Source organism: Trichechus manatus, unplaced genomic scaffold (assembly GCF_000243295.1).
Source record: "Trichechus manatus latirostris isolate Lorelei unplaced genomic scaffold, TriManLat1.0 scaffold00204, whole genome shotgun sequence".
Taxonomy (NCBI): Eukaryota; Metazoa; Chordata; class Mammalia; order Sirenia; family Trichechidae; genus Trichechus; species Trichechus manatus.
The window spans coordinates 827,263-840,574 of NW_004444140.1; the positions used below are offsets into that span (position 1 = coordinate 827,263).

The window sequence follows — 13,312 nt, forward strand, 5'->3', positions numbered from 1 at the left end:
AGTGCTATAGATGATGCCAAACGAAAAATTGTTCCATAATACACACGATTTCTGAACGTCCTACTGGACACTCACGTGAGGGAAAAAGATCTATAATGATCTGAGCCTAGAACTTAGCTTTGCTAACATAAATACAAAAATGTTTCCCTACACTTTTAATGCACACCGAATTTTCTAGGAATGCAAGTACCTCGAAATTGGTTGGTTATTATGCTTTGTTTGGCATAGTGGTTAAGAGCTAACGCGGCTAACCAAAATTTGGTCGGCAGTTCAAATCCACCAGGGGCTCCTTGGAAAACCTATGGGGCAGTTCTATTCTTATCCTCTAGGGTCGCTATGGGTCCGAATAGACCCCAAGGCAACAGGTTTGGTTTTTGTTTTTGGTTTCGATCAGTTCAAGGACCGCTAGTTAGTCCCTCAATGACCCAAAAGCTTCGCAGCACTGAATCAGGAAAGCGGTAATCCGACACGTAGAAGCAAATTTAGGTTGACAACGAAATACACACCACCTAGACATGACTTCCTTCTCTCTGCTATTTTTTAATTCCTCCTTCGGGATGACAGAGCTCGCCTCTCTTTCTTTAGGAATTGTCCCAGTTCGGCCGCCAGGCGGAAGAGCAGACACTCCTCAATCTAGGCGGTGCCGGACTAGGCTCCGCCCCCGCCCGCGCCTGACGTCACAGGAAGTGAGGAGATGGAAGTAGTGAAACCCATTTAGAGCGAGTGGTTGGCGGACCGATGGAATGGCCGATGAAGAAGAAGACCCCACCGTGAGTGACCGCCTCTGTCCCAACCTTCTCTTTTCCTCACTTCTTCAGGCTCGGTAGCGGCGGCCCTCGAGGCCGAGTTCAGAATCGACTCTGTTGCGCTTAGTGAATTCTGCCAGGAAAGTTCGGGGACCTCGCGCCTTGCCTGCCTCTCCCTTTAAACAAAAAAAGGGAGCCCTTAGGAGTCGTCATTTTAGTACGTGGGGCAAGACGTGAAGGAAGAGTACGAAGGTTCATATCTTCCGGACACCCATTGAAACGTCTAGAGACTCATCAGAGTTCAAAGCCAATATTTGTTAGAGCTCATTATGAACCAGCGACTCAACTACTAACATAACAGAACTGTATACTTAATGTAAAGTAGTGGGAAAATAATGGACCGATATCAGGGAACTTGGATTTCAAAATTTCTATTCTCTGTGGGCAAGTTATTTAACCCTGAGCTTCGGTTTCCTTGTAAAATGGGGTTAAGGCTTACTTAAGTAAAGCTCCTAGCACTATGCTTAGTAAATGTTAGTTTTGGTTACTACAGTGAGGTAGACTTTGATTCAATACAACTCTTGTAACAGTAATACTGTGTACCAGTAGGTCAACTTAGTGGGGTTTGTTTTTTTTTTTTTTTTTTAAAAAAAACAACTTAGAGTCATTGGAACTTGTCAGGAGAGCCAGTAGAATTATTTGTTAGGAACAATGTAGAAAGCATTCCTCGTGAGTCAGAAGTTGGACTAGATAGTCTTTAAGGCCCTTTCAATGCTAAGGTTTCATGATTTATTGCTGCTTGCATTAGGCTTTCTGGTCTGATATCAGTGTTGATAATGGAAAAAAAAAAAGGTAATAATTAAAAATATGCAATGCAATCTTTGACATTTCAATATATACATTTTAACTTCTAGTTTGAGGAAGAAAATGAAGAAATTGGAGGAGGTGTGGAAGGTGGACAGGGCAAAAGAAAGAGACTTTTTTCTAAAGAATGTAAGTTGTATTTGACAATGTTTTTATTACAGATGATTCAAACTTTTGGACACATCCATTCATCAATGTAGGTTTGTTGTTCTGAATATGTTTCCTTGTAGGAAAAATATTTTCAGACTTGCCTATAAAATTCTGTTTAACTTTTGAATTGTAGATAGTAATGGTCCTAACCCCAATTTTTATATTTATTTATTTATTTAAGTGAGGAAATGTGACTTAGTGTTTTGATTCAACATCTCTATTGTTTTTCCTGGCCTTCCGTTTTGCAGCAGTAGGAGCAAGAACTCCTTTGACTGTAAGTCACAGGCAATAATGAATCCTGGGACATGTGCTTGAGAGTAGGAACAAAGTTGGGGATTTGGACTGAGGTAGTAGACAAGGCAGGAGGGTGGGTGAACATTGTGAGGCATTACAATGCTGCAGAGGTAAAATGTATCAGTCCTCTATCCTACTCACTCAGTAGACAGGTTTGACCCTTTTTGGCAGAAGCAAGAGGAAAGGAGAGCTGCTGTGACTACTGATCATCCAGACCGACCCCTTGTCCAAAGGCACCATGAGAATGTGTTCTCCATCTCCCATTCCAGGGTCGTTTAAATATAGCTATGACCGTGAGCATTGACAGATGAGGCAACACAGATTTATGAATATCTGATGTGTTTATGATGAGTCAGACATGAGCAGTTCCCAAATACTGTTGAAATAACAGGGTCAGTATGCCTTTTTTTTTTTTAAAAGCTACATAAATCCTTCTGTGTATCTCAATTCCTCCCCTAAAGCAGAGCTTACTTGGCCACTCCTTATCCGTCTGTAATGCTATTTATGCCATTTGTATGTGGTTTTAATTACTATTATGTCAGTATAAGAAAGGGGTCCCCAAAACAGAGCATCCTGGAGTGATGCTTGCACAATTGGTTCCTAGCAGAGACCTTTGTTCCACTTCAGATATTTTTGTGATGACAAGAATTTGGGAATCTTCATAGCCTTTTTGTCTTACCTGAGTCTTCATATATCTTACTGATCAAGACCTGTTTTCCTAAACCCTCTTTTAAAAAAATTTTTAATATAACATGAAATGTTTCAAAGCATTCACTGGAATTTGTTTATGCCTTTACAGAACCTTTAACCAGATATAGTTTACATATTTCTTATCTAATACAAGTTAGCCTTTTCCAGGGAAACCTATTTCCCTACTAGTGAATTCTACCCATCAAAATGAGAGCAAGAAAATAATCTCTCAAAATATTTAAGGAAAAATAGTAAATTTACAGGGACGAATCCTGGCAGACACCACTTTAACCATTTAATCAAAGTTAACATCACCAGTAATATATATTGACATTCTGTACCCCCTGATATGATGCATGGAGAAAGGCAAATATCCTCAGCAGTGATGCATAACCGCAATCTAATCATGAGGAAGCATCAGACAAACCCAATATTCTTCCTTAAGTGTCAAGATCATGAAAGATAAGGAGAAACTGAGGAACTGTCATAGATGGGGGGAAATGAAGGAGGCGTGACAACTGAATGCAGTGTGGGGTCCTGGGTTGGATCCTGGAACATAAAAAGGACATTAGTGAAAAAATTAATATCATCTGAGTAAGTTCTGTGCTTGTATTATACCCACTTCTGTTGAGGTGATTAATAGCAACTCTGTAGGACAGAGTAAAACCACCCCATAGGGTTTCCAAGGCTATAATCTTTATGTAAACAAACTGCCACATCTTTTTCCCACAGAGTGGCTGATGTGTTTGAACCACCAACCTTTTAGTTAGTAGCTGAGCATTTTAACCACTGTGCCACCAGGGCTCTTAGTACTTGTATTATACCAAGGTTAATTTCTTAGTTTTTCAAAGGTGTATGGTTATGAAAGATATTAACATAAGGGGAAGCTGGACATAGAGAATAGCTGTATATATGGGAACTCTGTACTGTTCTTGAAACATTTCTGTAAGTTTTAAATTATGTCAAAAAAAGGAAGGGTGGACCAAAAAAAATTCAGAGTCCAAAAAAGACAGAAATATTGCCTCTGTGTTTCTCTTCTCCCTCCTGTAGCTTCCAAAGGCCCTTGCCAATGAAAACCCTAGGGATTCTTCTCTATCTCAGACTGGCTTCTAAGTCATCCCTTTTCTTTTCCTACAGTTGGTCTACTTCTGTTTTCATTTCTACCAGTTTTGCCTCTCCTAAATAGGAGTTATTCTTAATGTACTTATTCCTTTCTTTAGATAGTTTCTAGGAGTTCCTTCCTTTTTTTTTTCTAATTTATTTTTTATTTTTTTATTGTACTTCAGGTGAAGGTTTACAGAACAAATAGTTTCTCATTAAACAGTAGTACACATACTGTTTTATGACATTGGTTAACAACCAACCCCATGACATGTCAACCCTCTCCCTTCTCGACCTCCTTTTTTTTTTTCCTGGTGAAAATATACATAGCCAAAGATACACCATTTCAAAAATTTCTACATGCACAGTTCAGTGACATCGACTAGGCTCTTCCAGTTGTGCTGCTATTCTCACTTTAGATGAAGATTTACAGAATAAAATATTTCTCACTAAACAGTTAGTACACATGTTGCCCTATGACAGTGGTTAACAACCTCACTACACATCAACACTGTCCTCACTCACCACCTTTCCCTGTCACCAGCTTTCCTGTCCCCATCTGCCTTCTAGCCCTTGTCCCTGGACTGCTGTGCCTCATTAGTCCAGTTTTGTTTTATGAGGCTGTCCAGTCCCTGGCTGAATGGTGAACCTCGGAAGTGACTTTACCACTGAGCTGAAAGGGTGTCTGGGGGCCATATTCTCGGGGTTTCTCCAGTCTCCTTTAGGCCAGTAAATGTGGTCTTTTTGTGTGTGTGTGTTAGAATTTTGTTCTACATCCTTCTCCAGCTCTGTCCAGAACCCTGTGTTGTGATCCTGGTCAGAGCGGTCGGTGGTAGCCAGGCACCATCTAGCTGTACTGGACTCAGTCTGGTGGAGGCCTTGGTAGCTGTGGTCCATTAGTCCTTTGGACTAATCTTTCCTTGTATCTTGTTCTCTTCATTCTCCCTTGCTCCCGAAGGGATGAGACCAGTGGAGTATCTTAGATGGCTGCTCACAGGCTTTTAAGACCCTAGACGCTACTCACCAAGGTAGAATGTAGAACATTGTCTTTATAAACTGTGTTATGCCAACTGAGCTAGATGTTCCCCGAGACCATGGTCCCCACCGCCCTCCACCCAGCAATTCAGTCCCTCAGGTAGTTTGGATGTGTCTATGGGGCTTCCATGACCTTTGCTTGTGCAAGTTATGCTGGTTTCCCCTTCACCAAAGGTACCGCTTACCTATTGCCTATTTAGTATTTTCCCCCCCATCCCTCCCATCCCTGGTAACCAACAAAGATTGTTACTTTTTGTGTGTAAACTTTTTCATGGGTTTTTACAATAGAGGTCTCATACAATATTTGTCCTTTTGTGATTGACTTATTTCGCTCAGCATAATATCCTCCAGTTTCATCCCTGTTGTGAGATGCTTCACAGATTCATCATTGTTTTTTCTCGTTGCGTAGTACTCCATTATGTATAAGTACTATAGTTTGTTTATCCATTCATCTGTTGATGGGCATCTAGGTTGTTTCCATCTTTTTGCTATTGTGAACAATGCTGCCATGAACATAGGTGTGCATATGTCTATTCGAGTGACGACTCTTATTTCTCTAGGATATATTACTGGGAGTGGGATTGCTGGATCTATGGTATGTCTATTTCTAGCTTTCTAAGGAAGCGCCATATCATTTTCCAAAATGGTTGTATCATTTTGCATTCCCACCAGCAATGCATAAGAGTTACAATCTCCCCGCCGCCCCTCCAACATTTGTTATTTCCAGTGTTTTTGATTCCTGCCAGTAATGCCAGGGGTGAGATGGTATCTCATTGTGGTGTTAATTTGCATTTGTCTAATGGCTAGTGAGCACCAGCATTTCCTCATGTGTCTGTTGGCTGCTTGAATGTCTTTGGTGAAGTGTCTGTTCATTTCCTTTGCCCATTTTTTAATAGGATTATTTGTCTTTTTGTTGTAGAGGTGTTGGGTTTTCTTATAGATTATGGATATTAGACCTTTGTCTGACTTGTACTGTCCAAAAATTTTTTCCCAGTCTATAGCTTCTCTTTTTACTCTTTTGGTGAAGTCTTTTGAAGGACATAGTGTTTGATTTTTAAAAGATCCCAGTTATCAAGCTTATCTTCTGGGGTTTGTGTGTTGATGATTATGGTTTGTATCCTGTTAATGCAGTGTATTAAGGCCTGTGGCGTTGGTCCTGTTTTTTCTTCTATGAAGTTTATAGTTTTGGGCTTTATGTTTAGGTCTTTGATCCATTTTGACTTAGTTTTTGTATATGCCATGAGGTATGGGTCCTATTTCATTTTTTTGCAGATGGATATCCAGTTTTTCCAGCACCGTTTGTTAAAAAGACTGTCTGCTCCCCATTTGATGGACTTTGGGCCTTTGTCGAAGATCAGGTGACCATAGGTGGATGGATTTACATCTGGGTTCTCGGTTGTGTTCCATTGGTCAAAGGTCTGTCTTTGTACCAGTACCAGGCTGTTTTGACTACCATAGCTGTATAGTAGGTTCTGAAGTCAGCTAGTGTGAGTCCTCCAACTTTATTTTTCTTCTTCAGTAGTGCTTTACTTATTCGGGGCTTCTTCCCTTTCCCTTTTTTATTTTTTTTAATGTAAAGCTTACATACAATAAATTATACAAGTCTTGAGTGAACAGCTTGATGAATTTTATGTATGCACATATATGTACTTGTAACAAGCACTCAGATCAAGATAATAAACGTTTCCAATATTATGACAGCTTCTTAACATTTTTTGATTTACAAACCCCTTTGAGAATCTGTTAAAAGTTATGATTCTTCTTTCTAGAAAAATACACATATACAGATAATGTATAAAATTTTTGTGTACAGTTTCAGGAGGGTTCAAGGACTTCTCAAAGACTGTTCATGGACAAACTGGGAGTTATGGACTGTAGGATAAGAATCCATACTGGATCTAAACTATCAAGAAGCTTAGGACTGCTGTGGGTAGGAGTATAGGCTGTGGAGCCAGACCAGCTGGGTTCAAATTTAGGTTCCATCATTTACCAGTGGTGTGACCTTGGGTAACTCACTTAACCCTCTGCCTTAATTTTCTCATTTATAAAATGGGGATAGTAATAGTACCTGCCTCAAAGAATTAAATGAATTATATATGTAGAGGGCTTAAAACAGTACCCGGCATATATTGTAAAGGCTGTATAAGTAGTAAGGTGCTACAATGGTTAAGCGCTGTGCTGCTAACTGAAGGGTTGGTGGTTCATATCCACCCAGTGGCTGCATGGAAGAAAGACCTGGTGATCTGCTTCCATAAATATTACAGCCAAGAAAACCCTATGGGGCAGTTCTGCTCTGTCACATGTGGTCGCTATGAGTTGGAGTGAACTCGATGGCACCCAACAACACGTAAGTAGTAGCAGTTATTTTTATTACTCTATATTAGACTTTTTTTCTCTTCTGCATTGTCTGTGGTTCCTTCAGATGAGGCCTGAAAGGGCCTTGTTAGCAGTTGCATTGATCTAGGAAATGAAATGTCAAGATTCTTTTTTTCTTTTTTAATTTTTTTTATTCTACTTTAGATGGAGGTTTATAGAAAAAATGATTTCTCATTAAACAGTCAGTACACATATTGTTTTATGACATTGGTGAACGACCCCATGACATGTCAGCACTCTCCCTTCTCAACCTTGGAGGACCTTTTTTTTTTTTTCTGGTGAAAATATGCATAGCCAAAGTTAACACCATTTCAAAAATTTCTACATGTCCAATTCAGTGACATTGATTACATTCTTCCATTGTGCTGCTATTCTCACTATCTTTTTCCAAAGTATTCCATCACCATTATCTTCAATTCACTGCCCCCTAGGCTTCCCATCAAACCTTTTGAGTTACTGTTGTCAATTTGGTCTCACATAGGTAATTATTTTTTTTTGTACCTTAGATGAAGGTTTACAGAACAAATAGTTTCTCATTAAACAGTACACGTATTGCCCTATGAGTGGTTAACAACCCCCCGGAAATGTCAAGAGTCTTTGAAGTAAGCTATCTGCTTTCTCCTTTTGACTACCCTGTTTCTTCCTGTAAGAATGTAACTGGAGCACTTTCATGTCGTTTCCCCTATGATAGTATCCAGTGCCCAACTGCCCCCCTCCCCCCACACAGATACAAGACACAGAAAACACTCCCATAAAGGGTAAACCATTGCTGTCCTGCCTGTTCAGTCACATAGTCTCCTACTTAAAGGTATTCTGGGGATGCTGGGAGGAAAGAGGAGTTTTGTTAGAGGTTGTTGTTGTTTGCTACCGTCGAGTTAGATCCTATTCATAGCAACCGTACATATAACAGAATGAAATGTTGCCCAGTCCTGCACCATCTTCACCATAGTAGATATGTTTGAGCCCACTGTTGCAGCCACTGTGTCAGTCCATCTTGTTGAGGGTCTTCCTGTTTTTTGCTGACCCTCTACCTTACCAAGTATGATGTCCTCCAGGAATTGGTCCCTCCTGATAGCCTGCTCAAACTAAGGGAGACAGTCTCACCATCCTCGCTTCTAAGGAACATTGTGGCTGTACATCCTCCAAAACAGACTTGTTCTTCTGGCACTCTATGGTGTATTCAATGTTCGTTGCCAACACCACAATTCAAATATGTCATTTTCTTCTTTGGTCTTCCTTATTTATTGTCCAGCTTTCACATGCATATGAGGCTATTGAAAATACCTTGTTGGAGGTTAAAAAAAAAAAACCCTTGCTGTTGAGTCAATTCTGACTCATAGTGACCCTATAGGACAGAGAACTGTCCTCACAGGGTTTCCAAGGAGTGGCTGGTGGATTCGAACTGCTGACGTTTTGGTTAGCAGCGGAACTCTTAACCACTGTGTCACCAGTGCTCCATGTTGGAAGTTAAAAAACCAGTCACCAAACCCGTTGCCATTGAATCAATTCCAACTCATAGAGGTTAGTTAGGAAACAACTGGTTATAAGACTGTGATTAAAACTCTTTATACAAAAATCCATACTTGGAGACAGTGAAGACAATGTAAATACGTTTTTATGCCAATATCATCTATGACTTGGTTTAATTTTGGTTTACTTGAATAAAGTCTTGTTACAAAAATTGTTAAATCTGTTCAATAAACAAAAGTGATTTGTTCTTTCATAGTACGATGTATGATGTATGGGTTTGGAGATGACCAGAATCCTTACACTGAGTCAGTAGATATTCTTGAAGACCTTGTCATAGAGTTCATCACTGAAATGGTAAGAGTCTTTTGTAATTGGTCTTAGTGAATTGAAGAATAGATTTGAAATTCTAAACGTTAGACAGGACTAAAACTTAATGGCATCCTTTTGAAATAAGCTATCCACTTGAGTGCCTGTTTTGTGGGAATACTGGTTACTATTTATCATTTCAAAAAAAATAAACAGTTGCCATCAAGTCAGTTCCTACTCATGGTGACCCTGCGTGTGTCAGAGTAGAACCGTGTTCCATAGGGTTTTTAATGGCTGATTTTTCTGAAGTAGATTGCCAGACTTTCTTTCAAAGCACCTCTGGGTGAGCTTGAACCTCCAACCTTTCGGTTAGTAGCTGAGTATGTTAACCATTTGCACCACCCATCATTAAGCATGGTTACATGTGTATTGGTACGTGTGTGTATATATTGTACCCCTTCCCCCTGAATTTTGTTTTATAAAGTCATAATTATAAAATCCTTGAATAAAATTTAAAATATGACCCATAATCTATCATGCAACATAGGTATTTTTTTATTTTTTTATATTTTATTGTACTTCAGGTGAAGGCTTACAGAACAAATAGTTTCTCATGAAACCGTAGTACACATGTTGTTTTATGACATTGGTTAACAACCCCCCAACATATTAACCCCTTAAATTGTCAACCTTTTTTTTTTTTTTTGGTGAAAATACACATAGCCAAAGATACACCGTTTCAAAAATTTCTGCATACACAGTTCAGTGACATTGACTATGCTCTTCCAATTGTGCTGTTATTCTCACTTAAGATGAAGGCTTACAGAACAAAATAGTTTCTCATTTAACAGTTACTACAGATGTTGCCCTAGCAACATAGGTATTTTTTTAAAAAAAGATATATAGCATTTTACATAGTGATGATCATGGTAAACATTCTTTTTACTTGAGGTTTTACAATACATATTTTCTATGTTCTAATCACAGTTATTCTAGTAGCTACATAAAATTCATTCCTATTGTTTTCTAATGAACCATTTCTCTATTATATAAGTTATTTATAGGTTATTTTGTTTTTAACTGAACAGTTACTCTTTTTTTAAAAGATTTTTTTTTGAACAGTTACTCTTGAATGACCATAATTATGAAATTTCCTCCCCTTTGGATCTGTTTGCAGGGATGAGATTACTGAGTTTGGTTGTGTTTAATTTTTATGAATTTTTACCCTGTATTTTGTATTATTTCCTTAGTACAGGATGATAGCAATAAAATTACTAGGTCAGAGAGTATACATTTTTTAAAAACCTTTGTTTAAAAAATTTACAGTAGTAATTGCTATCTATTAAATAAAATTTAGAAAGTATAAAAAATGCAGGAAAGAAAATAAAATCTGTAATCTTTCTACTTAGAAGATAGCTAACGCTGATATTTTGATGAATAGCCTTTTGTCATTTTGCACATTTTTTTAAATAAAAATTTTACATTTTATAATTTTTTTTAAACTTTCTATAAAATTGGAATCATATCGTAGATAGTCTTAGAAGCTGCCTTTTCATTGAGGTAAGTCTAGAACATTTTCCCCATATCATTGCATAATACTCTATCACATATTTAATGACTTTGTAATATTAATTGAATGGATGTACTCAAATTTGTTTACCCAGTGTTTTATTACTAAATATTTAGTTTCCGTTTTTTGGTCTTCACGGATAATGCTGTGATAAACCTATGCTGTTGCACAGGATGAGTATATAATGATAAGGGGTGAGATTTATTTGTTTGATTGTAAGAAAATCCACCAGTATTTATTGACCGTTGAGATTGAAGGGGACTCAAAGCATAAATGAAATGGGTACTTGTGAAGAAAAAAATTATAAAATTATTTTATACAAATGAAAACAATTAAAAATTACATATATCAAAAACCAAAAAAAAGAAACATTAATAAATTTGATAGTTTTAATGTTCTTAATATGTAATGCCTATAAAGCATTAAGAAAAACATTGTTAATGCTTCAGTAGAAAAGAGGCAAAAGACATGAATAGAAAGACAGTTCACAAATAACTACAGTGGTTAGAAGAGAAAATCTTCAATCTCACCAACGATTATGTAAATGCAAATTAAACAGTAAAATATTCGATTTTAAAAAATTGAATTCAATATGTTTATTTGTGATAGACTCACAAGGCAATGTCAATTGGAAGACAAGGTCGAGTACAAGTTGAAGATATCGTCTTCTTGATTCGAAAGGACCCGAGAAAATTTGCTAGAGTTAAAGACTTGCTTACTATGAATGAAGAATTGAAAAGAGCTAGAAAAGCATTTGATGAAGCAAACTATGGATCTTGACACATTTATGTATTGTTTGAAGCTTCATTATCTTCTGGGGAAACTATGTAGTAACTGTATATTTTCTACTGTAAGGTTCTGATATCTAACCATGTAAATGAAAGATGAAGAAACACAAAATTTTCAGCCTTTATTTTCATGTCTTTGATCTTAGATTAGTATTTGAGCTTGCAATTGCCTGCCTTTATATTACATACTTGAATTACATATTGAGTTTTAATGACCACATATAAGTTAAATTACTTCCTGACTTTTGACTAAATAATGAAGTAGTATTTATGTGTTAGGTGTCTTTGTGCTATTGTAGGCTGTACTGTAGCTATTTAATATGTGAAATCTAAATGGCACCTTTGATCCTATGATAGTGGAGATGTGTTTCATGTATTCTTAAGTTTCTAGACATCAGTAGTCTGAGAGATTGTTAAAGATAGGGAACTGGCTTCCGTTTCTCTTAAGTAGAAGATGACTTAGGAAAATACAGACTTTGTAAGAATGTTTATCTGTCTTAAAAGATCATTTAATAGTCTATTCAGATAACGAGTGATTTTTTTGAGGAACTGAAAGTTTCACATGAATGTTTCAGTGTTGGTAGGCTTTTTTGATTAAAAACCTTTGGGGTTTATACATACTATTTGTCAAATTTTAGGAGAACTCATTTTTCCAGATCAGAGTAAATCTATTAAAAATAAATGCTTTTAGTATCAGGAATGGCATTGTTTAAAAAGCTGATAGCAGAATAAGCATTTGGGATAGTGTTTTATCAACATATTTGTTAGTTCTTGTTCATTGTGGAAATGTATACTTGACTAAAACCATGTGTGGCTATGGAAACTGCTTTTGTAGTTCAGGATACACAGGTTTTGGGTGTATTTAGCTATATTGTGTGAAATTGTTCACTGCACTTAGCTTAAAATAAGGATTGAAATTGCATTTAAAGAGATCACTGAATGTTACTATTTGTGAAACTGAATATTTTGTGCACCGCTTATAAACATCTATAAATCATTGGGAAAATTCTACTTTCTTAACCTATTGATTTAAGAAATAAAGTATGACAGACAGATTAATGCTTCAACCTTACTGATTTATTAGTTTCCCCCTCCCCCAACTCCCAGCCCCTCCCCTACGCAGAGTATCATGCATATTACTGATTATGTGATAATTCTAGCTGCTTAATCTTGCTGTTCTTTTTTTAATCTTATTCTTGTAATGCAACTGAATTGAAAATTCAGTTCAGTGCATAGCTGGGTTGATCTTTTGTTTTTTAAAAAAGCAAAAACCAGTTGAAAAGCTATCCCAGTCTAAGGTTATCTGAAATCAAGAATGGGAGTAGAATAATTACAGATCAGTATATCACTACTGTATTTGATATTGCTATTCAGGGCCTGCTTTACCCTGAAGAAGGAACTGGCAGTAACTGGCACTAGGGTATTTACACTGGGAGCCATTAATCTGCTTTTACTTACCTTAGGTAGAGGAAGGGGGGCCCTGGTTGTGCAGTGGTTAAGCACTCAGCTGCTAATCAAAAGGTTGGTGATTCACACAGTACAGGGGAAGTCAGCACAATTGGACTAAACCAAAAGGTAAGAAGTTTCCTGAATGCAAACAAGCACTTTGAGTGACAGAGTAGCAGAGGCAGGGGTCTAGGGACCATGGTTCCAGTGGACATCTAGGTCAATTGGGGTAACAAAGTTTATTAAAATGTTCCGTATCCCATTTTGGTGAGTGGTGTCTGGGGTCTTAAAAGCTAGTGAGCAGCCATCTAAGATGCATCTGTTGGTCCCAACCCTCCTGGAGCAAAGGAGAATGAAGAAAACCAAGGACACAAGGAAAATATTAGCCCAAGAGACAGAAAAGGCCACATAAACCAGAGACTCCATCAGCCTGAGACCAGAAGAACTACATGGTGCCCAGCTACCACCAATGACTG

General features: G+C 37.6%; 1 protein-coding gene across 1 annotated transcript; it reads left to right on the forward strand.

Annotated features, from left to right (window-relative positions):
* The first annotated feature begins 530 nt into the window (after nt 1–530).
* On the forward strand, nt 531–12,313 carry TAF13 (TATA-box binding protein associated factor 13). Its single transcript, XM_004388041.2, has 4 exons — nt 531–770; nt 1,661–1,739; nt 8,983–9,080; nt 11,212–12,313. The coding sequence occupies exons 1-4, from the start codon at nt 744–746 to the stop codon at nt 11,380–11,382; spliced, it is 375 nt and encodes a 124-aa protein (XP_004388098.1). The 5' UTR covers nt 531–743; the 3' UTR covers nt 11,383–12,313.
* Nucleotides 12,314–13,312: the final 999 nt, after the last annotated feature.

Coding starts and splice junctions, on each gene's coding strand:
- TAF13 (XM_004388041.2), top strand. CDS start 744: ATGGCCGATGAAGAAGAAGACCCCACC. Junction 771..1,660: donor ATGAAGAAGAAGACCCCACC/GTGAGTGACCGC, acceptor TTTAACTTCTAG/TTTGAGGAAGAAAATGAAGA. Junction 9,081..11,211: donor TAGAGTTCATCACTGAAATG/GTAAGAGTCTTT, acceptor TATTTGTGATAG/ACTCACAAGGCAATGTCAAT.